Here is a 25869-nt window from a genome sequence, read left to right as displayed (position 1 = left end):
GGGCATGCTTTTATCGCCGCTAACACCAATCACTAGTGGAGCAGACGAAGGCCCTCGGTGACGTAATGTATATAAAATTGAGGACGTGCAGTAGTTCTGAATTGTTGCTTTGCGAGGAGACTGTAGATAGTAGTCGCACGAGCATGACAACTGCGTAATTTGGTGCGACACGGACACTCCGGACTTAAGGGGCTTGCCGGTGTTAAAGGGCATTTAGTAGAGAGAAGTGGTGACATCATTACTAATGTCATATATCAAGTGCGCTTGATGCGGACGCCCACGGACGCCTTGCTTAGGGATACACATGTTCTGAAGTTTTTCTAAACAGGCAAACGTTCGGGGGAGCATGCAAGCACAGTCATGAAGTCATGTACGCGGAATGTGACTCGAGCAAACGCTTCGGCAAGACCAGTTTTCTTCTTCAAGGCTGCATAGGAAGCCAAATCCTCTTGTACAAACGTTCCCTATATAAATGTCCAGTTTTAATGAATTTCGTATCAAGTCAAAATTTTTAAGTAACACGGACAATGTCAGAATGAAACTTTTCGTGCGCGCCACTGCACTATATTTAGTAATTCGAGTGGGTACGTACGACAGTGTGTCCGTAGGTATAGTCTTTCCCACGGACGAGGTTCGGAGGTAGGGTGTCCATGGCCACAGGAAATATGCGACAGTCGCTTAACTTCCTCACCGGGTAGCTCAGGTGCGAAATAGCGATAAACATTGATGGGGCGAACACGGTCCTGAAAAAAAAGAGCTAAAGTCATTGATACAACTAATAACGTCGCTCAACACTGGGATAGAGCAGTGTAAACTCGCACAACAAAATCTAGATGGTATACCATTGGTTGTATACACACTAAGTACGATAAGCGTACTGCCCCGCAGCAGTGGCTTAGCGGCGTAGCTACTCGGCTGTTGACCAGCAGGTCGTGGGTTCGAATCCCGGCTTCTACGGCTGCATTTTCGATAGAGGTGGAAATGTTGCAGGCCTGTGTGCTCAGATCTGGGCGCACGTTAAAGAACCCCGGGTGGTCAAAATTTCAGAAGACTTCCACTACGGTGTCTCTCATAATCATATGGTGCTTTTGCGACGTTAAACCCAACATATTCATTTACGATAAACACACTGTATACTTATGTAAAGGTTCGACATGAGTATAGAATACATGTATCGTACAGGGTATGGCGAAGTGGCATCGATAGCGGACTTATTGGGTGATCAGTGGGTTTTCACATGTCATAACGATAATTTGTCGATGTGAATAACAATGTTATTCACTGTCAATGTCACATTTTAATCTTGCCTAGATGTGAAGACATAACCATTAGTTTGGCCAGTAGCAAGCGAAACGTTGCCCTGCTGAGCACGTTGATTAAAGCCTACTTACCGGCCAGAAGAAGAAAAAATGTGGAAGAGAGCTTGACGCAATGGGAAGGAAAAAAGAAACATATGTGTAGCACACACGCTCTATGCTTTCCTTGCAGCCATTTACTCGCAGAAGAAAGAAATGTTTACGCAAACGTTTGTTAACTACGTAGGCACTCGTTAATATTGCATCCCTGCTTTCTTCACTGTGTAAGGAATTGTACAAGAGACGGCAGCCTTGCTGCAGGCCGGCTGTTCTTTATTTAACTACCTTCTCTTCCTCCTCGCTTTCTTAGCATGCACGTCTTTATCAGATTGCCAGTGTCGGTTCTCATCATCACACTCGGCCATGACTGCAAATATTGTCAATAAGCCACATGACAATAGTTTGGTGGGTGATGAGCGTGACGTCACCGTGTTCACTCGGCGTCTCAAGAAGCCCACGGCCAGAGCGCCTGTTGTTTCACCAATTAGTGCTATTGGGGTATTAATTTGAGAATTCTCACGTTGATTTTCAAAGTCAGCAGGAATCAAGCTGTCCTTACGCGCTTTTAAGTCGTTTTTTTTAGAAAAGTGCTTCAGCTTTACCTAAAGAAGCCAAGCATTGACTTCAGAACCGAGTTTTTCTGCGCTCTAAAGCCAGTGAACAGTCTTTATTGCTCTACTAAACTCCACAATCAAAACGTTAGACACAGGGAGTCGAAATTAAAAGGCACTATTGTAAAGTGGGCATTTTTCACTAAACACAGTAAAGAACTGATGATAATGAAGCAGATTTAACATCGCTAAATGTTTGCGCAGCTGTCAATTTTCAAAACTACAGGTTGTTTAAACATTGACAGCTGGCCCAAAAATGCAGCGATGGTAACTCTCTTTTATTGTGATCTTTTCTTTACTGTTCTTTGTGAAAACCATCTGATGTGCTGAACTAACCTGATATGGTGTAGGTAATTTTGATGTATTTTTTTGCCTGTACACTAAAATATATTCTGTACACCACTACTATATGTGAATGATACAACGCGTGGAACTCACTTCATCAAATTGAGAATCTGGCCACTGGCAGGATTATCCAGGGACAAGCCGATGACATAGTACGAAGTCCTTGTGGCGGTATTTTTGGGCTTCAGGTGAAGGTACAGCACCTGGAAATAAGTGATACGGTGAGCACATCTTGTCTAGTTAATTTGGTACAACTGGCCAACAGTAACTCCTATACAATGTCGCCCTGCGTATTTTGATGTTGCAAACTCTGCCTGACAATTCCGCGGCAGACATGATACCTAAAGAAACCAGATGTATGCGAAAAATACTTCGTTTCCAGGACTGTCGATGGTGGGTAGATGGAGCTGCATGGTGAGATACGCAGCGGTGGGTTGCGAGCCGGCCGCTTGATCAGCCCTGTACTGTTGATTTGTCATGCATGCATGTGGACGGGTCATCAGCCATGGCCGGCGCAGCTCCTCGTAGCTAGTGAACAGTGTGACGACGTCTGCCACAGTGCGAAGGTCTTTGGCAGAAGGGTATGCCTTCGCAAGGAAAGCCCCTGACGAAGCCAAAGCACTTTGTAATTTGATATATACATATATATCTCTAAAGTGAAGACGTTCTTACAATGGGCCAAGTGTACCTGGGAAGAGAAGAGACACAACTTAGTGGTTGTCCTCATTTTATTTTTGATGATTTCAACCTGTGCATCGGTCTTTTTTGTTTGTTTGTTTGTTTTATTCGCATCTCGTGAGGGCTTGCAAACAAGTGCTCGCAAACCCGGACGAAAACCAGTTCACCAGACGCAAACGTTGAGAATAAAATTAGGACCGCTTAGATGTGTCTACGCGCTCTCTCTCTCTGTTGTAGTTGGCAGTCCCGGCATGCATTCACATAACGAGTGACGTCGGCGTAAAAGAGTGGCCAGTAGTACTTCTGTATTTTTACAAGCGTATGGGAAACACCGAGATGTCCAGCCGTCGGGTCATCGTGTAGAGCAATCAATATATCTAGACATAACACTGAAGGTACTATGACAAGGTAGTTGGGCCCAAAGCGGCGAGAAATTTTCTTAAGGAGAACGCCGTTCCGCAAGAAAAACAACTCAACTCCTCGTCGTAGTGCCTTCAGCGTTACGCCCAGAAATTTTATATCTAAGAAGTGTGTACTTCAGAGCTGGTTTTTCCGTGTTTGACACAATAATAATGAGATATAAGATACAATATTGCCAAAAAATTTATAGGGAAGTTATTAGACCAAATTTTATGGTAAATGTCAAGTAAGAAAGTTGGTGAAAAAGATACCTTGCCGTAGATAGGAACTAAACCTGCGACCTTCGAATAACATGTTCGAGGCTCTACCACTGAGCTACCACAGCGGCTAGGCGGCTATCCCCCATTTATATTAATAAGGGTATATGTGACTTTAATGAGGTAGTGTCAGTCAGCGCCACCAGTAGCCATGGCTGCGCCTCTTATGAGGCTTCTGGCTGTAAGTATATATATATATATATATATATATATATATATATATATATATATATATATATATATATATATATATATAGTTATAAACTTCGAGAATAGTGCAGTATAGGAAACAAAACAATAAAATATTTATTTAATCCTAACAGTTTCGGCTGGTGGACCAGCCTTCTTCGGAGGATGCAAGTGAAATGATACAAGTTCCCGTAGCAGAGGGTCACCCTCACAGTTTAAAGACCCTCCAAAAAAGAGAGAGAGAAAAAGGCAAGCGGGCGAACGAGGTAGCAGCAGACAATAAGAAGCAGAAGAAGGAGAGGAACTAGAAAGGAGCGATGGAGAGCCACCGGAAACGAGCGGGTAATTCTGGCATTGTTACTGGGTATAGGTAAGACGCACCGCCAGCGGAGGCGACCAAGAAGAACGGAAAAATGTGGAACATGTTGCCGCTTACTCGCATCCCACACATGGATCGAGTTTAAGTTCACGTGGTTCGGCGGCTGGCCCGTGGGCCAGCCGCCGAACCAAGTGGACTTAAACTCGATCCACGCAGATCCATGCAGAATTCACGTGGTTCGGCGGCTGGCCCGTGGGCCAGCCGCCGAACCACGTGAACTTAAACTCGATCCATGTGTGGGATGCGAGTAAGCGGCAACATGTTCCACATTTTTCCGTTCTTCTTGGTCGCCTCCGCTGGCGGCGCATCTTACCTATACCAAGGGTACAGCCACATCCATTCATCAGTAACAATGCCAGAATTACCCGCTCGTTTCCGGCGGCTCGCCGTCGCTCCTTTCTAGTTCCTCTCCTTCTTCTGCTTCTTGTTGTCTGTTGCTACCTCGTTCGCCCGCTTGTCTTTTTCTTTCTCTTTTTTTGGAGGGTCTTTAAACTGTGAGGGTGACCCTCTGCTACGGGAACTTGTATCATTTCACTTGCATCCTCCGAAGAAGGCTGGCCCACCAGCCGAAACTGTTAGGATTAAATAAATATTTTATTGTTTTGTTTCCTATACTGCACTATTCTCGAAGTTTATAACTTTTATTACGGTAGCCGGAAGAAACTCTGATCATCTATTTATTCTATATATATATATATATACAAAGCATACTATTTATTATGAGAAAATAGTGTAGCAATTTTTATGGCCACCTAAGTAACTGCACTCGCACTGCCACAAGAGTATTTCTATTACTTGCTCTGAAAAAATTCCTACTTTTCTAATATCTCTGTGATGATTTTTATTTTTATTTTTTTTATGAAAATAACTTCTACTATTCATTGTCAAAAAAACTCGGGCATCATTGCATTCAATGAGCACTCGGCATTCTTAGTCGTACACACTAATGATAAACTTTTATTTTTTGCAAGTTTCATTTCCTTTCTAGGTTTATTGCTTAGATGAGAACTCTGATGCGCTTACAAGTGGCAGGCCACCTTAGAAATTTGACTACAGAAAGAACACCTTTAGTGCGTTGAGAGCTTCTGTGACCATGGCATGCTCTGCGTACTGCTTGTAGAGGTCTAAGAATCCATAGTGGCTAATGTTGTACGTCCCATAAATGGCGTCAATATATGCCAAGAAGAGAGGATCCTTGAATTCTCGCTGGAAGACGGGCCTGCGCATTAATTAAACAGAAAAGGTAGGTAGCCAGAACACAGAATGCACGCGCACACATTGTAGCGCACAATATCAGCGCAGAAATTCAGAACCAGTGGTATTTAATGCTATGATGTGTCACTTATCTGTAAAGTGAAAGCATTAAATGCCTCTACAAGCATGAAAATTGACAGTCGGCATCCATGCCATTACGACTTATAGAAAAAAAAAAGACGCTAGGCGTGCGTGGAAGGCGCAGCACCATCCCGTTGCAAGCTAGATGAGCAGCCTTCCAGAGCATTTCTAAACAGCTATTGGGTAACTGCAGCAAGCACACTTGCTGGGTGCCCACTGCGGCAATAATTTTAATTTCTCCTTAGTAGACCGGCATTCGCGATGCTATCCTTCGTCATTCTTCTGAGAAGTGTGGTATCCACTGAATGCTTGCAAGGAATTTTGTGCCAATTGTTGATGCTGTGGCAGACGACGATTAACAACTGCATGAACGACTGCATGAGCAATTTGCACTAAACTTTTGCAACTGTCGAGTGGACACTACACTTTTCAGAATAATGAAGAAGAATAGCATAGCGAATGCTGGCCTACTACCCAGAAATTACTATTAATGCCGTAGTGGGTACCAGAACAAGCATTTGCAGTGAGTTGGAGCATTCGACGACCCATTCGTCACGCTGTTTGCATTGTGTGACCACTGCCCTATTGAAAACTCTGGGTTGGTGGATGTTGGAATCATTGTTGGATATGGTGAAAGCTGTAGTGGTGTTAATTATTGATAATGGTGAGAGTGGAAAAATTGGTGACAGATGGTGCTGGCGAGTCAGTGATGGTGACTTAGGAAAATGTCGGCTGTTGGAAGTGATTAAAAACGTGTTTGGTGGATAGCTTGGTGAACAAGCTGTATGACGATGGCGTCAGGAAAGCTTGGTGAATGATGGTGGCATGATTAAAAAGAATATGACAGCATGTAAAATCACTCATTTGTAGTGTTTCACTCTGGAAAGCACAGAGAATAAATATGTTTAAGGTCAAAAGAAACCTCTGCCGCTCATTATGCTTTCCAGTACATTTTTTTTTATTACTGCGGTGTGAAGAACGTTTCAATGTTTGTGGAACGTAGATTGAGACAAGAATTTTTATATTTCGTGCACGTACTTACATCAGTTAGACATGTAGAATGTGTTCTTTGTTGGGATGTTTTTAAAACTAGAGGTGTCGCTGTGAACAGCGACAGTAAATGTGTTACACCACCTCGCAGTTCGCGAGAAATAAATGCGCTCCAGTTCACGATTGCCCCTTTAACGGTGGACCAGAATACAGCGGTCACTTGAAGTCGGCACACTACAAACGCAGCTCCGGCAATACTCGCACACTCAATTAAGCCGTTTTTTGAAGGAAACAAAGTGCGTGCGACGCTAATATGCACCAAACGTTTACTTACGACATGCGTCGAGACGAGCCCCGGCGAGTTTGACTTTAACCCTTCTGTCCTACTACCATGATTTCCACCAAACGCTACGCCTACAGACCGAGCCCATAAAAGCGTTATCGGCGCTTCTGGATTTGCGAATGCACGATTTCGACAAGACTGATCGTAGCGTGTAGTAATTAGTGGTTCATATTCTGAATATGTTGCTATTGCTGCGGGAGTTCCACGGGGATCTGTGTTGGGGCCTTCGCTGTTTCTAGCCTAGATCAAAGATTCTGCTCAGAATGTCGCACGAAAATTGCGTCTGTATGCGGATAATTGCGTTGAACTGATCATAAGTACATGCAACGTGATTTAGACAGGATGATGCAGCTGGTGTGTGACACGTGTCGTATGTCTGTGAGTCCTAAGAAATGCCAATGCGTCTTCTTTTCTAGAAAACGTGATACATACTTTTGTCATTCATCAATGAGCGCGTACTAACCACTGCCTAATCGATCAATGAACGCATGGGAAGAATGGAAGCTCAAGTTGGTGGTCACGTGTGAGCTGTACTGTGTCTGACCTAGTGTTACTGCGAGCCATGTGTCCGATTAGTGTTATTGCCACGTAACAAGATGAACTGACTATAATTTGTCTGGCATGCTCACAGTTTTGAAGTAACCACAATATTGTGACAACGCATTTACACACAGACAGACAGATAGATAGATAGATAGATAGATAGATAGATAGATAGATAGATAGATAGATAGATAGTGTACTCGTACTTGGCCAAAAAACGCATCACATAAAAATTGGGCCGAATCTGCATGTTACACTGTAAATGTCATCGAAAGACGATATTCTTGCTTTTGGAGAGAGAGGACAAAACGTTTATTTGAAGTTCTGCGCAAGAAAATCGGTGAATGGTATTCTGAAGGCCCTGCGTTAGAGCGCCTCGAGAGTGTAACGGAGGTGAACAAGCGCATCTGGTTACGTTATACATGAGCGCCATCTGACAGTTATCTCTGAAAACGAAGGTGAGCGTGACCGTGGAGAAAGATGCGCGCCGGTCACAGAGGTGATAATGTGTAGAATGCAAAGCGACGGGCAGGTGCCACCAGCATGGCGTCGTAGCAAAGCGTTGGAAACACCTTTTTGTGCATGGCGTTGCACTGTCAGCGCAGTGCGTTAAACGCTACATTCCTTAGAGCTACTTGCGTGTGCCTCTTCCAATGTAAAGGCAGACATACAAAACATAGGCATGTTGTTATTGCGCCTCATATATGCGCAATATTTGTTTTTTAATTGACAATCGCACAACGATGAACGCTTAACCTTAAGCAATATTGGTGGGTGCAGCAGATGGGGTTGGCCGTTTGGTGCCGTTTGAGGAATCATTAGGGCGGACAAACAGACAAATGTACAGACAGACTTACAGACAGACAGACAGACAGACAGACCAAAACTTTTTTTGTCGAACGTCTGTAAGAAAGACTATCGTCTTTAAAAAAAAGGGTGGCGCCATTGCGTTCGCGCGTTATTGTCTAAGCTATTCTGAAAACGTTGATTTATTCAAAATAAGTCACTCACTCGGGTGCAAAGGAAAACCCGAATTTGCTCTGTTTGAACCGGGAGGCTAGCCCGATGAAGTGCTGTACAACAATCTCCAGTTTGTCGAGGCCATTGAGGAGGTTGTTCTTCCCGTTCTTATAGAGGGAGTCGTAGAATACGTAGTCGCACGTGCCGTCAGGAGGCACGAAGCTGGTAGCTCCGCGAGCCGTAGAGCGCACCGGTTCGGTCACCGTGCACACAAAGGTATAGGGGGGCAAACGTGGGGCCGCTGTAGAGAAGAACCAGTTAATGACACAAACATGACAACGCTTGTATTTTGTGCGCACCAAGTGATATAATGAATACATGAAACAGCCCACATGTCGCACACATGAGAACTATTATTTTAGTGCGTTTGTCGGAGGAGGGGTAGAGCTAGGTGAAGCTTTTACTTTTATCGTCTATGCTCGAACACTCACAGTGATTTGTACCGACATTGATGGCCTTTTCAGAAAGTTTAGTAGACCTGCCCAATAAATAGGTTATGTCTCACTGGCACGAATTTTCCGAAGAAGTTTTTAGACGTGTGAATTTTCATAGTGGGGTGTGGTGGCTAGGTATATACAATGTCTTAGGAATTCAACATGTCAAACTTCGCGCTTCCCCACACATCTGTAATTCAATTGTGACTGTGCATTTCTGGCATCCTATGTTATGCTAACACGTCACAAAAAACAAATACGCGAGCGCAATGTAGCACTGGCACTGTAAGTGGCGACTTCTGAAATAGAAAGGCCTCTGGCCCAGACACCTTTTACGGCACTAGGTGGCCGTAGGCACCTATCGCTGGTGTTAGCGCATAGATGCTAATAATTGATTTCTGGTGCAGGAATATCAAATGGGTGAAATTGAAACGGTGGGCGGCCTACCGAGCATGGTAGGTGGTGAGGCAGGCTGGTGGGCCGTAAAGTGCAGCGCTGAGAGGCTTTCCTACATCCGCACAATTAAAGAAAACTTTTGGTTGCGCATCTTCCTTCATTTTTAAGACGACGTATATACTTCCGCTATTTTCAAGAAAAACATGATATACAAGGCGATTTCAAGTGTTCTTTCTGGAGACGAACGAGCTGTTATCGGGGTGGTAGAATGGCGGTTCATATTTGGTATCGATATCATAGAGTTAATGTTTTTATCGACGATACGAGACCTTTCATGCTTCTGAAAGCTTCTGAAGGGACTCTCACTTGAGGAGCCGGGTAGCCTTTTCGTAAACATCAAACGGGCATTGCGCGCATGCGGCGAGCAGCAAAGTTTTCAGAAGCAATGGCCGAGCACTCAATTTGCAAGAGCACAATGATTTGATTGATATGTGGGGTTTAACGTCCCAAAACCACCTATTGATTATGAGAGATGCCGTAGTGGAGGGCTCCGGAAATTTCGCAAGAGGACAATATCTGCGAGCTTAAACTTCGCAAACTCCATAATCAAACATTCGTTCCCCGTGGCATCGAAAGTGCCAAGGCATTTTGTTATCTTATTTACAAGGTTGACAATCTCTGGCAAGAAGATAAAAAATCTTTTGTAGAGAACTCTTATCTATGCTATAAGGGAAGTGCACAAGAAAATAATGATTGTAACTTTTTCAACGATAACAGAGACCATTGCACCAGCTATATACAGCCCCCACTGCTAGTATTTTTAACAGCGTAGATACTTAATCCTGAGGTAGGGCCATATCCGCACGACAATTGTCGAAGTCGTGCAATGCGTGCCACATACATTGCATAGCCATATATAACGTAGTAGACCCAGAATTTGGAAAGTGAAATTTGAGAACAACGAAAAAAATGGATGAGAGAAGGAAAAAAATTGCATAGCTCTGAATAGTATAGTATACAAAACAAGTGGGAAAGCAAAGTGTTAGTAAAGAGATCAAACAGAGAAAGGACTGGAAATGACGCATAGGGCCCGTTTGTAAACTATAGTATAACAAGGCGGGGGCCAAGAAAAGTGAGACTCCAGAGGAGAGATCTCAGGGTGAGGAGAGACACGCTCTTTGCCGTATTCGCAATACTACTGAGTAGCTGCCCAAACTTGAAGAAAGCAGCTTCAAGCGTACGTTCCGGCGTTGAGCGGCATCTGCGTCGTAGTCACCGGTAACGCGATACTAGGAAAAAAAAAAGGACTAGATCGAGCGCGGAGAGCAGCAGAAGACGAAAACCGGTGAGCCCTTCAGCAAAGTACGAGGAGAGTATGGCTGTGACGAGACGACAGTTTACGTGGTGCCACAGTAGTGCACGTCATCGATGACGTCAACATTGATGTAAGCAGCCAGGGCGTCTGCCGATACCTTATACGAAAATAAAGCACTGCGTTGTGACGTGGCGGCGGCATTGCTTTGACCGGTAATGAAAGAGTGTGAAGGAACAAACTTGGCAGTCTATATGATGTCGGAGAAGGACAGCGCAACTATCGAAACACCTTTGGAAAGCGATCACGTGCACGTGTGACGCCAGCCACCCTCCACATAATGTACCATCCAACAAAACCAGCGCCTGAACTAAGGCCGACCGACGGCTATGGTTGAGGAGAACGTGTATGCAATTGCACTGAATTAGGTGAAGGGGGCATGCCCAGATCAAAGGATGTCAAATGAAACTGGGGGGCTCAAAAAAAGTAAACAAAAAGTCACACGCATCTATACCCGCAGTCAACCCTTGTATTCATAAAACGTCCCAATGTGTTAAAGAATGTGTCTAATCATTTCGTTGTCAAAATGGTCTCCTGGGCTCTGAATAAACTTATCAATGCATGTGAAAAAAATGGAAGATCCCAAATACAGTGGGAATTGATGATATGCCAACAAGCATGAGAAATGTTTATATGTCACTTTAAAATCAGCACAACGCTACGCGGTGGAGGTAAACTATGCCGTACTTAACTTCCATGTCATGATTATCAGGTTTGCGCCTGGCATTCGGGTTCAGCTTTCATTCACGTCACGCAACACCAAGCTTGGTATATGTGAACCCAGTGAAACGACCGCGAGCGCGCTATGAGCGTAGCATGTAGTCATGTTTTATATCAGACGCATATCATGATTATCAAGTTTGGGTGGGTCGTTTACCTTTGTCCTCTATTCACATCAATTGATACCAAACTTGGTATATGTGGAGCTAGTGAAACGGCGGCGAGCACGCTATGAGCGCAGCATGTAGTTGTGTTTTAAATAACGCGCACTTCATGATTGTAATGTTGGGACGGGTCATTTACCTTCTTCGTCCACTCACGTCACGCAATACGAAGTTTCGTATATGTGAAACCAGCGAGACGACCACGAGGGCATCATGAGCGTGGCGTGTAGCATGACCTACATGACATAGATGTCATGATTTTTACGTTTGGGTTTGTTACTTATGTTCGCCATGCAGTCTTGTCGTACCATGCCAGTTTTGCAATATGTCATGTGAACCTAAGCACCGCAAAAGCAGCAAGACCATGAAAAGTAAAGTATGACATTCATGACGTAGACTTCAGGATTTTGGTGTTACAATTAGTCAATTATGCTCGACCTACAGTGATGGTATGGCATACCAGTTCTGGTATTGATACCGTTATTGAAACAGCCAGTAGAGCTAAAAATCGTAGGCGGATAGATAAATAGATAGATAGGTCTATCTATCTATCTATCTATCTATCTATCTATCTATCTATCTATCTATCTATCTATCTATCTATCTATCTATCTATCTATCCGCCTACGGCTTTCAGCTCTCGTGGCCGTTATCATGATGGTATCGATACCAAACTTAGTATGACATAACATGACAGGAATAAGAACATAATTGACTAGTCATGGCATGAAAATAATGACATGTGTGTCATAAATGCCCAGTTTTACATTTTATCTTCCTGGAGCTTTAGCGGTGGTTTTGTTTACGGCATGTTGCAAAACTGGTATGGTATGAGATAATTGCACGGCGAATATAAGCGATAGACCCTAACATGAAAATTGTGACATGCGTGTCATGTAACAACATGACTACATGCCACGCTCATGATGCGCTCGCGGATGTTTCGCTAGCTTCACTGATACCAAATTTCGTATTACGGACGTGAATGGATGACAAAGGTATGATATGTACTGGTGCAAACATGATAAACATGAGATGCGTGCGATGTAACAACATGACTACATGCCACAGTCAAGGCGCCAATACATTTCGACGTGACGCGGTGCGCATGCTCGCCGGCGTTCATTTTGTCGCGTCCCGCCAGCGTTGCCACGCCAGGCACTGGTCTTGCCATTTACTCCCGGGTGCGCGCTACGCTGCGTTGCTTTGACGCATGAGCGTTTCAGCGCGTCCGGCATCCCTCCGACACGAAAACAGGGAAACGCAGTGTTGCCTGCGTAACGCATCGGTGCAAGTTTCGCACCGGTTGCCGTCGTTCAGCGCCGACGGACGCTGGTCACGCCGGTCGCGTCTGCGGTCCTACGATAGAGTGCCCACGTTTTGCTAACGTAGCATCGCTGTGCACAGCGTGCGCTTGTGTCCAAGTTATGTTGAATTATATACTTGGGCTCTTCATGATGCGCTCGTGGCCGTTTTGCGAGCTCCGCATATACAAAATGTGGTGTTACGTGACGTCAATGAATGGCGAAATATATGACTGGTGCAAACATGATAATCCCGACACGCGTTTCATGAGAGAACATGATATCCTACCACGCTAATAGCGTGCTCGCGGTCGTTTCACTGGCTTCACTTATAATGAATTTGGTATCACGTGGCGTCAATAGATGACGAACGTAAATGACACATCGAAACATGATAATCATGACACGGAAGTCTTGCATGGTACCATTCACCCGCACCTCGTAATATACTGCTGATTTTAAAGTGACATATGAACCTTTCTTATTCGTGCTTCACATATCATCGATTCCCATCGTACGTGCGATCAGCCAATTTTTTTATTATTCAGATTTTTACCTTTAAGGGGCGCATGCAGCTTAATATTTCTGGAAGGTAGGGGGGCGGGAATCATCTTTGGTTTGTTTTAGGTGAGAGAAATGGTACCTTGGGAACGCTTTTTTTTAGCTGTATATGTTTTTTTATTAGAGTAAACGAGCAGTTGTGAGTGTGCGCCTGTGTTATCACTTTTTTTCACTCGTTCTTTTACAATACTGCGATCTAATTTAGGGATTCACAATGAATAGTTACCAACTACACGAAGTGGCTGTTTTGATGAATATACACCCAAGGTGGGCTGCTGTTGCCTCGAAGAAGACAAGAATTGTCGTCCAAATATTTGTTTCAGCAACGCGTGATACCCGAGATTTTTTTATCTATTCTCGAAATACGTATCTCTATATTCTCTATGTTAAACACTACACGTCAATTCGATTTCACGTTTCGCAGGCTGTATTTTTTCCTTTACATTGGAGTCTTGCATTAGGTTAATGCTCAGATAGAAAGTTTTTGAAACTTTTGGCTTCTACTTGCCATAGTCGACAGAAAAATGTGCTTTGGTGTTCATTCTGAGAAGTCGTTTTCATGTGGAGATGTAGCCAAACATTTAAGTATTTTATACTGATAGCGCTGACTTACCTTCAAACGGCGTTGGTCGACTGGTCGTAGGCCCTACAAATGAAAGAAAAACATTCAAGGTTGAAATTTGAAAAATGAAGTATTTTCTGCATTCGAGGCACCCAGCAACATTTTCTCATGCAATCAATTCTAGAAATCAATACAGGGGTTGACTGGCATGCGAATCGGTGACCTCAGAAATTCACCGAATCCGTTAAGTACGAAGGTAGTTAGGAAGATCCTGAGCGACACTTTGAGGACCCAACGAGTGGGCTGAACGCAATGTGGCGGAGATGAATACAAGTAAAAAGGGGGAATCCCATTGAGAACGGTTGCATTGCAATTCGGCAACACTAATTTTGGACCACTGTGCCGGTAATGTTCATCTTTACCATAGGTTTTCTTCACGGATTGCAGAAGCACATTATGTGGATTATTTTTAAACCCACTTTATTCAAAAATTCACGATGGTCAGAGAATGCATTTAAACGCCTACTATCACGCTGTGCACTATCCTAGGCCTGCCAAGCTTGGCACCAGTGCGCCAACCTGCAGTCAGCTCATCGACCGAGTCAACGCATGGCCACTCACCGCTGCCTCGTCAATCATATTCGAGGTGCTCACCATTGTCGACCAGATTATCAAAGGACAGGAAGTGGCCCCTCAGGCAGGAATTCTCGAACGAATCGTTGCAGTCAGCATATTTTCGCGCACAGGAGCGACGGCAAGCAGCATTGGTCCTTGCCGGCGCTGCTGCCACAATTCAGCCCACCACCAATACTGGTTGATACGCCGCTTTCTGCTGTGAAAGTGGAAGTGCCATGGGCTTCAGCGAACGTGTAATCATGTCCTTGTCCACTTTGTACACCTGTGGGTTTTTCCTTGGCATCTTATTGAGAGGAACACCCTTCAACGCTTCCTTCTCGGTTTATATCACCTACAACCAAGTAAAGCATGACCTTCTGCCACAATACTCATTGTCAATTGAGATGATATACCCTCGCGCAAAATCTACACGTTATTCTTGAAATACAACCTGAGCACTAGAGAACAGCAATCTTTTTTCTCAATGCCACAACCCCCGCATACCACGGAAGCTGCGTCATTCCTCGCATTGATCAGTGCCGCTCAGCTGAAAAGCACAAAAATCCCCATTCCATTCATCTTTGGTGAGTTCGACGTCAACATTCTGGACTGGGGTTAATCCAACGATGATAGATCTAGAAAGAGACTGCGGCAGCTCGCTCACGCCCTCAACATTTAGCTGCTCAACGATTTCACGCAACTAACGCGCTTCAGTAAGAGTATTCGCCGAGACGCCACCCCTGTGTCTCAGTTTCTGCCGCTATGTGCTTAACCCGCGCTCATTCAAAGCACCAGTGGTGAGGCAGTAGCCACTGTGTTCTCGCCATCTAAGCCCACTTCCCTATGCAAGCCACGCCCGCACCATACTCACCGTACAGATGGGGATGCGTTCCCAAAACGCCAGCTGCACTCCGCCTCTGCCAGCATCGAGGACCTTTCGACGTGGACCAACCAGCTGCTATACTCGCTGACAAATTTTCTTGACAATGTAATCATGAAGGTAGAAAAGCCAAATGACGTGTATCCTACTGCTTATAGATACACTCTCATGAGTGCGTCCCTTGTTTCCGCATGGGATGTCAAAAATATGCAATAATTTACTACGTGTAGCTATTTTAGGCACTAGACAGAATGCACTAACAAAATATTTACATTTTTTATTTTTTTTGTTGTAACTAGGTGTTTTCAGATATGCGAGAAAGTCTTACCATTTTTTCAGCGAACTGGGAGCGCGATAGAAACAAACACACGAAACAAAGTGGAGGCACACAGCACGAGCGAATTACGAACTAGCCCACTTTTCCATCCCGTTGCAAAGTCGTACCATTTCCCGTGCCTCAAATGCTCAGCGGTATCTACTTCAAAATACAACGCTCGCTGCGCCATGCCATCACTTTCCTTAGCGGTACGGGACTACTTTGCGTAAGAGTACATGTGCTTAAGCTCCGCCCCCCTACCTTTCCCATCATAACCAAGAAATATTTCCCGAGAGTATAGTTTCCCTAAAAGCGGTAACCGCTTCGATCCCCGCCACAGAAGATCATCCGACAATTCAATTCATACTTGCCCACCTGCATGCTGCTTGCAGAAGCCTCAACCACCGCTGACATAAGCAATAATACAACCATAGGTAAGCCACCACATTGTGCACCTCTATCTCACGATCGAGAAAAATGTCGTCGTTCTTCCCGCCCACATTGGGAATAGCTATGGTGGTAGCTGTCCAGTAGTTTTGGCTGAGAAAAATTCTGGAACCTTTGCCGCCGTTTCCTCGACAATGCATCCGCCAAGGTGATCGCTCGGCCACAGTTACGGAGATTGATCCAAGTCTACAACGGCTTCACTTTGTCACTCATGGAAAACCTTGCCGACAAATACCTCCTTGTTCTGCCTCCTTGCAGACCTCACCCGGTCGTGTCCTACTCCTGGTCTCCAAAACCACCGTGATCTCCGCTATCCTGGAAGTGGAAGTCTACGGGGCATTACGCTGTGCAGCACATCCATCCCTGCTCCAGGTCGTTTCCCCCCTCCCCCCCCCCCCCCCAAAAAAAAACTCCACCGAATCCTCGACGCTCCTGCAGTTCCTTCTCTCATTTCCTCCCGCAACGAGTGCTTGCCCTCCGGCTACCTTCCTCAGCCCTAGAAAAACCCTCACGTAATTTTTGTTTCTCAAGCCGGGCAATAGAATTGCAATCGAAAATTTAAGACCCTTATCACAGACTTCACGCATCGGCAAACTTCTAGAACATGGTCTCACTTGCAAGTGTATACAGTCTCTATTCTCTTTTTCACACTATGCTTGGCTTTCGTCCCCAGTTTTCCACGTAAGATGTCCCTGTAAAACTACACCGCAACCTCATCGACCACCCACATTCTGAGACTCTAAGGCCTTATTCAGCCTCCGCTTTCACTAGGCAATTAACAACATTACCTATTTGAATTTTCTCGGCGAGCTTCTGACCTTAAAGTCCGGCTCTTATACTAAATACATTCACGCGTTACTCACTACTTGCACTGCCGAAATCAATATTGAATACCTTCGGCTCCCATAAACGAGCTTGGCTCTCACAATACAGCTGAGGGCACCATAAATTCACTTTTAGAAGCGACGCATCTGAATGTTGAGGCTTGACCGATTGCATAGGCGTTGTGCGTGGCAGCCGGGCACATACAGATTACCCACTATACGCCATGATAATGAGGATGACGCTGATGACGATGATAGTCACAAAGAAAGAGTATTCCGAAATGCCAAAGACCTCGCACATGGTCAAGAGCCTGCTGAATGCAGAACGCAGATCGAAGCACACACCCACACGTTGCTACAAGCTCTCAAAGACAAAGTGCCGTTTCAGTGGAACTTGCACAAACTTCGTACTTGCCGACTTCACGCTAGATATCATACCACAATAATATTGAAGGTGAAACAATATCTGCTACACGACATACCAATTAGGAACAATAAAACTGTAGTATACTGCACAGTGTAACACTGTACACCTCTTTTTCACCAATTTTTCATGCGTTAGTAGTCAATGTGACCGGTAATTTGAGGTTAAATGGAACAATCCCGTGGCTTCGCCGACTGATCATTCACGTCCTGAACATGTAATGATTTTTTGTTTATTTCGTTTATTGTTCGCTTCCTGGCTAGCTGGATTGAATCCCCTGGCTCAAAGGCATCCTATATGTGGGTAACATCGTCCTCTAAGTCATGTCGGCCTCTTTCGGCAACATCGAGCAGACGTTGTGACTTACAGCGGACATCGCCACGACCCATGTGCATGCGGCCAGTCTCACTTGCTGGGATGACAAATCGTTCTTCTGTGTTATTCTACCTGGTTACCAGCATCGCTATAAAAATACTCAATGCACCATCACAATTCCGGTCAACTACAACCCCGTCCCAGTTTTTCCACATCACGGCATGCTCCGACATTCGCCTGCGTGATCCAGCTGTGTTTTCCGGTCTCCGAAGTGATGATGTAGAAAACTTGATCAAGAAATACGACCTCGTCAGCGATTTGAACAGGTGGGACTATCCACATAAGTTGCGCAGCGTCCCGTTTTCTTGTCCGATATTGCCAAAACTTGGTTCCGGAACCACCACTCGGATCTTCCCGACTGAGACACTTTCGAGCAGCAACTTCGCCAAATTTTCGGTGCCCTTACAGTTCGCGCTGAGGCAGCAAAGAAGCTCGCTGAGCGCACGCAGCTGCTGAGTGAATCTTACATGTCTCATAATGTGGATGTCTTTGCACTGTGCAAACGAGTTAACACCGTCATGTCGCAGAACGACCAAATACGCCACATCATTAAAGGCATTAACACCATCGCCTTTAACGACCTCGCCAAGCAAAATCCTGCCACCACCCAGGACGTGATAACCGTTTGTCAGCGACTTGACGCGCTTCAGTCTCTTCACCTCTGCGATAATGCCACCGACTTTCGTTTGCCTGCACCCCTCAATTTACGCGCGTTTATTCGCGACATCGTTTGTGAAGAGCTTCATGGGCGCTGCTCTTCCTGCGCTGCGGAAGTTACTCTTACTTCTGCAAAAGATAGCTTGCGAGACCTGATTAAACAAGAGATCGTGACCGCGTCGCGTCCGACGTGTTGCAATGATCCCTGCGTGTGCCAGACGTATGTGCGTACGTTGAAGTTGCCGCACTCTCTGCCACACCCAACGTTTCTGTGTCTACACCAGCAGACCATACACCTGTGGCTTCGTTGTCCCCGCCAGTGCGTGCACTGCCTTACTACGCACCCCAGCGCCCACCTCGGCCAATCTGTTACTACTGCGGTTATTAAGGACATATCGCTCGGTTTTGTCGAAGGCGCCAACAAGGCGAGCAACGAGGCTACGCTCCTAAAGAACACCGAAGCTTCCATCCGACCATGAACTACGTACGACCACCATCCCCATCATCCTATTACCGTTCACCGTCTCCTACCCACCATACTGGCATGCCTGTGAATTCCCGTACATCTCACCGCAGATCGCCTTCGCCAGGTCGCCGTTGAGTGTCGCCTCTGCGGCCCACCTCCCATTTCACAAACGCCCCGCCGAAAACTTCCCAAAGCAGTTTAAGGAGGAGAAACTGCATCCAAGGGACAGCTAACAATTCCTTCAACGCGGACATCGAATTTGATAGTGGTGTTTGTAGAAGGTGTACGCGTTGAGGCTCATGTAGACACTGGCGCTGCCGTTTCGATTATTCGTGCTCATTTTTGTTCCCGCCTTTGAAAAGTCACCAGTCCTTACGGTGGCCCACCTTTTCGTTCAGCGGCCAACGCTCTCATTCAACCACTTGCACAGTGTACCGTTCGTGTCTACATAGAAGGCATTCGTCATCACATCGTTTTCGCGGTGTTTCGTAAGTGCACCCACGCTTTTATCCTGGGGTGGGATTTCTTTTTTTCTGCGTCCGCTTTTATATCTTGTCGTCAGCGCCTCCTGCACCTCAATACCACTGACTCTTCTCCTCTTGAACGCGATGGACGCATCCGCCTTGTCACGTCGTCATAACATGTACTTCGGCCATACATCGAAAAAATTATAAGTGTTAATTGCACTGACATTGTGGAAGGTGATGTACTAATTCTCCCTTACGGCCATACCCTACGTAGGGGCATTGTGATCACACCAAGGCTCATTCGCTTCTTCGATGGGTCTACCTACCTAACCGCCATAAATCAAACGTTTGAGTGTGTACTGCTCCCCTGCGGCTCAACAGTATCTTGCGCAGTCGACAGTGAGCCTGTTGAGATTGTTACTCTTCCGATCAACAACCACAACGATGTCACCAAGTCACAATCACTGCCAGTGAATGCCTCTTCCACACCTGTGTAGACAACCCTAAGCACTGACTTAACACCTGATCAATCCGAAGATTTCCTTGCCCTGTTAAATAGACACCATTCTTCATTTGATGTAAACTTGCCCATCCTCAGCATGACTACCACCGCTTGCCACAGCATCCAGAGTTACGGATCACGTATTTTACATCGGCGTCCATATCACGTGTCTCAGGCAGAACTCAAGATAATCGAGGAAAACGTCTCATACATGCTATGACGCAACAGTCCTCACTCGAGTTTCTGGTCATCCCCAGTTGTTCTCGTTCAAAAGAAAGATGGGACAGTGCGTTTCAGCGTCGATTCCCATGCGCTAAACAAAATAACACGCAATGATGTTTATCCTCTCCCTCAGATCGACAATGCACTGAATTCAATACAGGGCGCTGAGTATTTTTCTAGCCTTGACCTTAGGTAAGGCTACTGGCAGATGCCAATGTCGGAGTCTGATAAAGAGAAGACCGCCTTTTCAACGCCAGATGGGTTGTACGAGTTTAATGTGGTGCCTTTTTGACTTTGAACTGCGCCCGCCACCTTCGAACACATGATAGACGGCGTATTGCGTGGTTTGAAATGGAAAACGTGTCTGTGCTATCTCGATGACATAGTCGTGTTTTCATCCGCGTTCTCGCAGCATCTACAACGTCTTGACGAAGTCCTCACATGCCTTGCAAAAGCCAGTCTACAGCTTAACAACAAGAAATATACCTTTGCTAGCAAGACAATCAATGTTCTCGGCCACCTTGTCACCAAAGAGGGAATTCGGCCGGACCTTGAGAAGCTTGCCACCGTCCTAGATTTTTGTCGTCTGCTACATCAAAATGACCTACGCAGTTTTCTCGGGTTATCTTCTTACTTCCAGCGCTTCATACGTGTCTTCGCGGAACTTGCATTTCCGCTTCATCAACTCCTCGCAAGGAAAGTCTCCTTCGTTTGGCCCGAAAACTGCGAAGGCGCTACCATGGCATATAAGCTAGCCCTCACGTCGGATCCAGTACTGTGCCACTTCGATTCAACCGCACCCACCATCCTTCACACCGGCGCAAGTAGTCACGGTCTAGGTGCAGTACTCTTACAGCGTGACAAAAACTCACGCAAATGCTTCGTTGCTTACGCAAGCCGTGTTCTTACCGCTGCTGAAAAGAACTACACTATCACCGAGCAGGAGTGCCATGCTGTAGTTTGGGCAGTGCAAAAATCCGAGCATATCTTCACGACCATCATTTTACCATCGTTACCGACCATGACACCCATGCTGGCTTTCATTGCTGAAAAAATTATCGGGTCGCCTCGGTAGCTGGGTGCTTTGCTTGCAGGAGTATGATTTCGATGCCACCTACAGATCTGGGAAGAAGCATCAAGAAGCTGATGCTCTATCGCGTTCTCTTTTGCCCAGCGGAGCCCACTCACCATAGATACTGCAAAACGACGGCACCTCTCCAATCGCAGCACTAAGATCATTACCTGGCACCCTATCTGTCCTTGTTTGACAACAACGTGTCGACCCATACTGCAGCACCATTGTTGATCGCTTGACCGGCTCTACTACTCCTCCAAATGCCAGAGTCTGTCGACAACTTAAACAATTTAAGCTTGTCAGTGGTGTTTTATACCGCTACATTTACCACATCGATGACAACAAGTGGGTACCCGTCATTCCGCGTTCTCTGAAACGTGAAGTTCTGGAAGCCTGTCATGATGATCCAACCGCCGCTCATCTAGGCTATCATAAGACTTATGACAAAATACGAAGTCCATGTTTTTGACCTGGCCTCTCTTCAGCCGTCGCTAAGTATGTTGCTTCCTGTGTCCATTGACAACGATGAAAACGGCCGACAACTGCTCCGGCTGGCTTAATGAAACATCTTCCTTGCCCCACCTCGCCTTTTGAAGTCGTTGGAATCGACTTGCATGGCCCTCTTCGGACATCATCCATTGGCAATCGCTGCATTGTCACGGCCGTCGACCACCTTACCCGCTACGCAGAAACAGCATCTATACCATCTGGGACTGCCACTGAGGTCGCCGAATTTTTTCTTCGCCACATCTTTTTGCACCATAGAGCTCCACGAATTCTCCTGAGCAATCGCGGCAAAGTATTTCTCGCTTCAATTGTCGAGCAAGTTTTGCGTGCCTCGAACACTGTGCACAAGACCACTTCTAGCTACCACCCGCAGACCAACGGATTGACTGAACGCTTTCATTGGACCCTATTGAACATAATCTCCATGTATATTCACTCCAACCACATGAACTGGGATGCAATGTTTTTCTTGGTAACCTTCGCCTATAATACGGCTTCTCTACGCACTTTTCTTCATTTCTCCTACGCACTTTTCTCTATTTTTTTTCTCGTCCATGCTCACGCGCCGGGTTTCGCTCTGGATGTGTCTTTCCTTTCGGCCCCTGCACCCTCGACGGCTCCTTTCTCTGAAGAATTTCTATCTCGTCGCGCACACTGCCGTCACCTGGCCCGCGTTAACACCGGCCTCTCTCAAGACACTCGAAAATTTCGCTACGACTCGTCTCACCATGTTGTGAGTTTTTTCTCTGGTGATGAAGTTCTTCTATGAACTCCACTGCGCGTCCCCGGCTAATGCGACAAATTCATCAGTCGCTTCATAGGGCCGTACACGGTGGTCGAACAGACATCTCCCGTCAATTACCGCAATTCTCCTCTTAGCACGCATCCTGATCGTCGTTGCCGAGGGACAGAGATAGTGCACGTATCTCGTTTAAAGACTTATGCACGACGCATTTGATAATACTGTCAAGTGACCATGTGGTCGCTTTCACCGCGCGGGGGAAATACTGTGAGCGCGACAAGCGAATGACTCTTCATTCTCTTTAGATATCATCATCACCTGCACATCTTCATCGTCTGTAAATATCACCACGAGTGTGATTTAGCTCGAGGCTGGCTGAACAAACCGGTTCCTCACAATATAGCCAAATCATCACAACAAAACACACCATGGACAAGTTCTCTCTCTTGGTGCATCAGACCACTAGTAGGCTTTCCCCTGGCCGTGCATGGTGTTCGGACATGGCAGAACACAACTTACTGGGATTATGAATGCTTTTGTTGCTTCCCGCGTGCCATGAACCGTCATCAATCTCGTATCCAGAAGTCCGAACGCGGCAAAAATGGCATCCTTATCCACTGGGTATAGAAGAATGTGCTAGGCCTTTTCTCAAAGGCATCCATTGATTGTATTCTCCTCCTTGGTGGACAAAACACCCTCGACAAGTTGATTCAAGCTCTTCGCTCAGGAACAACGCCGTTAGCGTTCGCCGACCATTCCCCACATCCTTTCTTCCATTCGCCTCGACACGTCTTTTCGCCCAATTAATCGGGTTTCATTGCTTTATGCTATTCGAAGGATCTCCTCCATCAAGCTGTTACCTAACACTATGCTCGTGGGATACGACGACGCTGGCCACCCAGCCCGTGTGACTATATTGTCACGGGGATTACAAACAAATGAAAGAAACTAATGTATTTCTCAACTTTACAGGTAGGTGTGACACCCCAGGGTTGCCAGCATCTGGTGCGGCAAGTCTGCTTCTTCTTCGACTCGTCTACGAGGGCGGAGCCATGCCCACTGCCTCGTAACATCACCCCCGGTAGACGAAGCGCCTTCACAGCGCCCCTAAACCAATCAAGACTGGCAGGGTAGTGGCGTTTTGGGCGCCACACACAAACAACATAGGTAGGTGGTGTGGCAGAAGATGATTGTGGTTGAATCAGAGTGATGAGGTAATCGACGTCGATGACCTTGCGGAGAACTTCGTAGGGGCCCTGTGTATCGTGGGAGGAGCTTCTCGCAAGCCTTCATGTCAATACGGCGTCCAAGGCAGGACAAGAGAGTCAGCAAGGTAGTCAATGTCGCAGTGCCAATCTCGGTATTGCACTTTTTGTGAGACCTGAGAAGCACTGAGCCTAGTGTGCGCGATTTGGCGAGTGACGCGTGCTCGAGAAGCAACGTTCTGAGCATACATTGTTGGTTCTAGGAATGAATTTGTCGAATGGCAAAGCAGGGTTGCGGCCTTACAGAAGAATCAACGGAGAATAGCTGGCGGTGTCATGCCTTGACGAATTATATTGTCGCGGGGTCGTGGCAGTATAATTCAAACGTAGCGAACGTAACGTAGGAGAGCGTTTCGTCCCAGTCACGGTGGTCAGCAGAGACGTACATAAAAAAAGTTCGCTTGAGGCGCTCCGTAAGACTGTTGGCCTGGAAATTGTAGGCAGCAGTAAGGTGATGTTTGGTAGAGCAGCTACAGAGGATTTCATCGATAACTTTTGCGAGGATGAAGCGGCCACGATCTGTCAAAAGCTGGCGCGGAGCCCCATGCCACAGGATGACGTAATTCAATTAAAAGTCTGCGACGTGTGTAACGCAGCTAGTTGGCAAGGCACGAGTTATAGCGTATCTGGTCACACAGTGAGTTGCGAGTGATCGTGACAGCGATCCATTCGTTGTCTGACACGGAGGTCGTGAAAGGTCCGAGCAAGTCGAGGCAGACGCGAAAGAATGGTTCCGGGGTAATTTTAGGTTGTAGCAGGCCAGCCGGATGAAGAGCAAGACGTTTGCGGCACTAGCAGCACTCGCAAGCAGCGACATAACGGCCCACAGATCTATACAGGCTAGGCCACAAGAACGGTTGCCGCACGCGGTGATAGGTGCGTGAAAGACCCAGGTGTCCCGCCATCGGAGCGTCTTGCACATGTTGAAGAATAGTGACACGCAGATGTCGAGGAATAACTAACAAAAATTCTGGGCTATCCGGCTTCATGTAGAGGGGATGCAGAGTTTTGTTGCGAAGAACATGGTGACGGAGCGAAGGGTTGGACTGTCCTGAGGAAACTCGCTCAATGACCGTCTTGAGGGTTGCGTCCCGGCGCTGCTCTATGCCGATGTCGTGCAAAAAAGATTGGACGAGCATACAAAACTCACTTTCATGGCCAGCAAGTCTAGCAGGGTCCACCGGATATTGTGAGGGACAAACGACATCTTGGTGCAACCTGTCACACTTATAGATTACGTCATAGATATACTCTTTGGAAACGTAGAGTCCAGTGACCTAGGTGATCAGTTGGGTCTTTGAGTGACGACAACCAGAGTGTGGTGGTATGTAATAACTGAAAAGTCCCGGCCCTACAGGTAAGGGCGATATTTCGCTACAGCCTAAATTAACGCAAGACACTCACGCTCCGTTATTGAATAGTTTCGCTCAGATGGGGAGAGAAGGCGGCTGGCATGCGCAATAACACGCTTTTAGCCTCCCTGGTGTTGAGCGAGGACGGCGCCGATGCCATGAGCACTGGCCTCTGCGCGAACTTTAGTCGCCGTGGACAGGTCGAAGTGGGCCAGTATTGGTGGTGAAGTGAGCAGGTCGATTAGCGTGAAAAACACAGCTGCTTTGTGTTGGCGCCACGAGAAAAGCATGTTCTTATTGATAACAACAGTTAGTGGTCATAAAATTGTAGCGAAATTGCGTATAAAACGTCCGAAATACGTTCATAAGCCCACAAAACTAAGATCATCTTTGATAGAAGCAGGCAGAGAAAAGTTCTTGACAGCGCTAATCTTGTCAGGGCCCGGTTGGACACCAGCAGCACTTACATGATGACCAACGACCGTAATTTCTTGTCGGCTGAAATCGCACTTTTTCGAATTCAGCTGAAGTTTCTCTGGACGAAAAATCGATAGAACGGTCGACAAACGAGTTAGATGGTTTTCAAATGCTGGGGAAAAATAATAACATCGTCGAGTCAGTAAAGGCAGATGGACTATTTATAACCTTGAAAGAGAGAGTCCATCATGCGTTCTAATGTTGCCGGAGCGTTGCACAGCCCAAGTGGGCAAGCGGGCAGCGCCGACATCATGTCTCACGCATCCCGCTTCTGCATT

The 25869-nt window shown here is 46.2% G+C and overlaps 1 protein-coding gene across 1 annotated transcript in view; it reads right to left on the bottom strand.

The window, feature by feature from the left end:
- Positions 1-568: 568 nt before the first annotated feature.
- LOC142768377 (uncharacterized) overlaps positions 569-25869 on the bottom strand; it is a 166625-nt gene continuing 141324 nt past the window's right edge. The window contains exons 4-8 of the mRNA XM_075870348.1: positions 14030-14062; positions 8457-8706; positions 5300-5453; positions 2405-2514; positions 569-743 (exon numbers count right to left, since the gene is read on the bottom strand). Of these exons, the coding sequence (XP_075726463.1) occupies positions 569-743; positions 2405-2514; positions 5300-5453; positions 8457-8706; positions 14030-14062 (722 nt within the window). The remainder of the gene's footprint in view (positions 744-2404; positions 2515-5299; positions 5454-8456; positions 8707-14029; positions 14063-25869) is intronic.

Source organism: Rhipicephalus microplus, chromosome 8 (genome assembly GCF_043290135.1).
Source record: "Rhipicephalus microplus isolate Deutch F79 chromosome 8, USDA_Rmic, whole genome shotgun sequence".
Taxonomy (NCBI): Eukaryota; Metazoa; Arthropoda; class Arachnida; order Ixodida; family Ixodidae; genus Rhipicephalus; species Rhipicephalus microplus.
The sequence above is the reverse complement of the archived record's forward strand: the minus strand, read 5'-3'. Positions and strand labels throughout refer to the sequence as shown.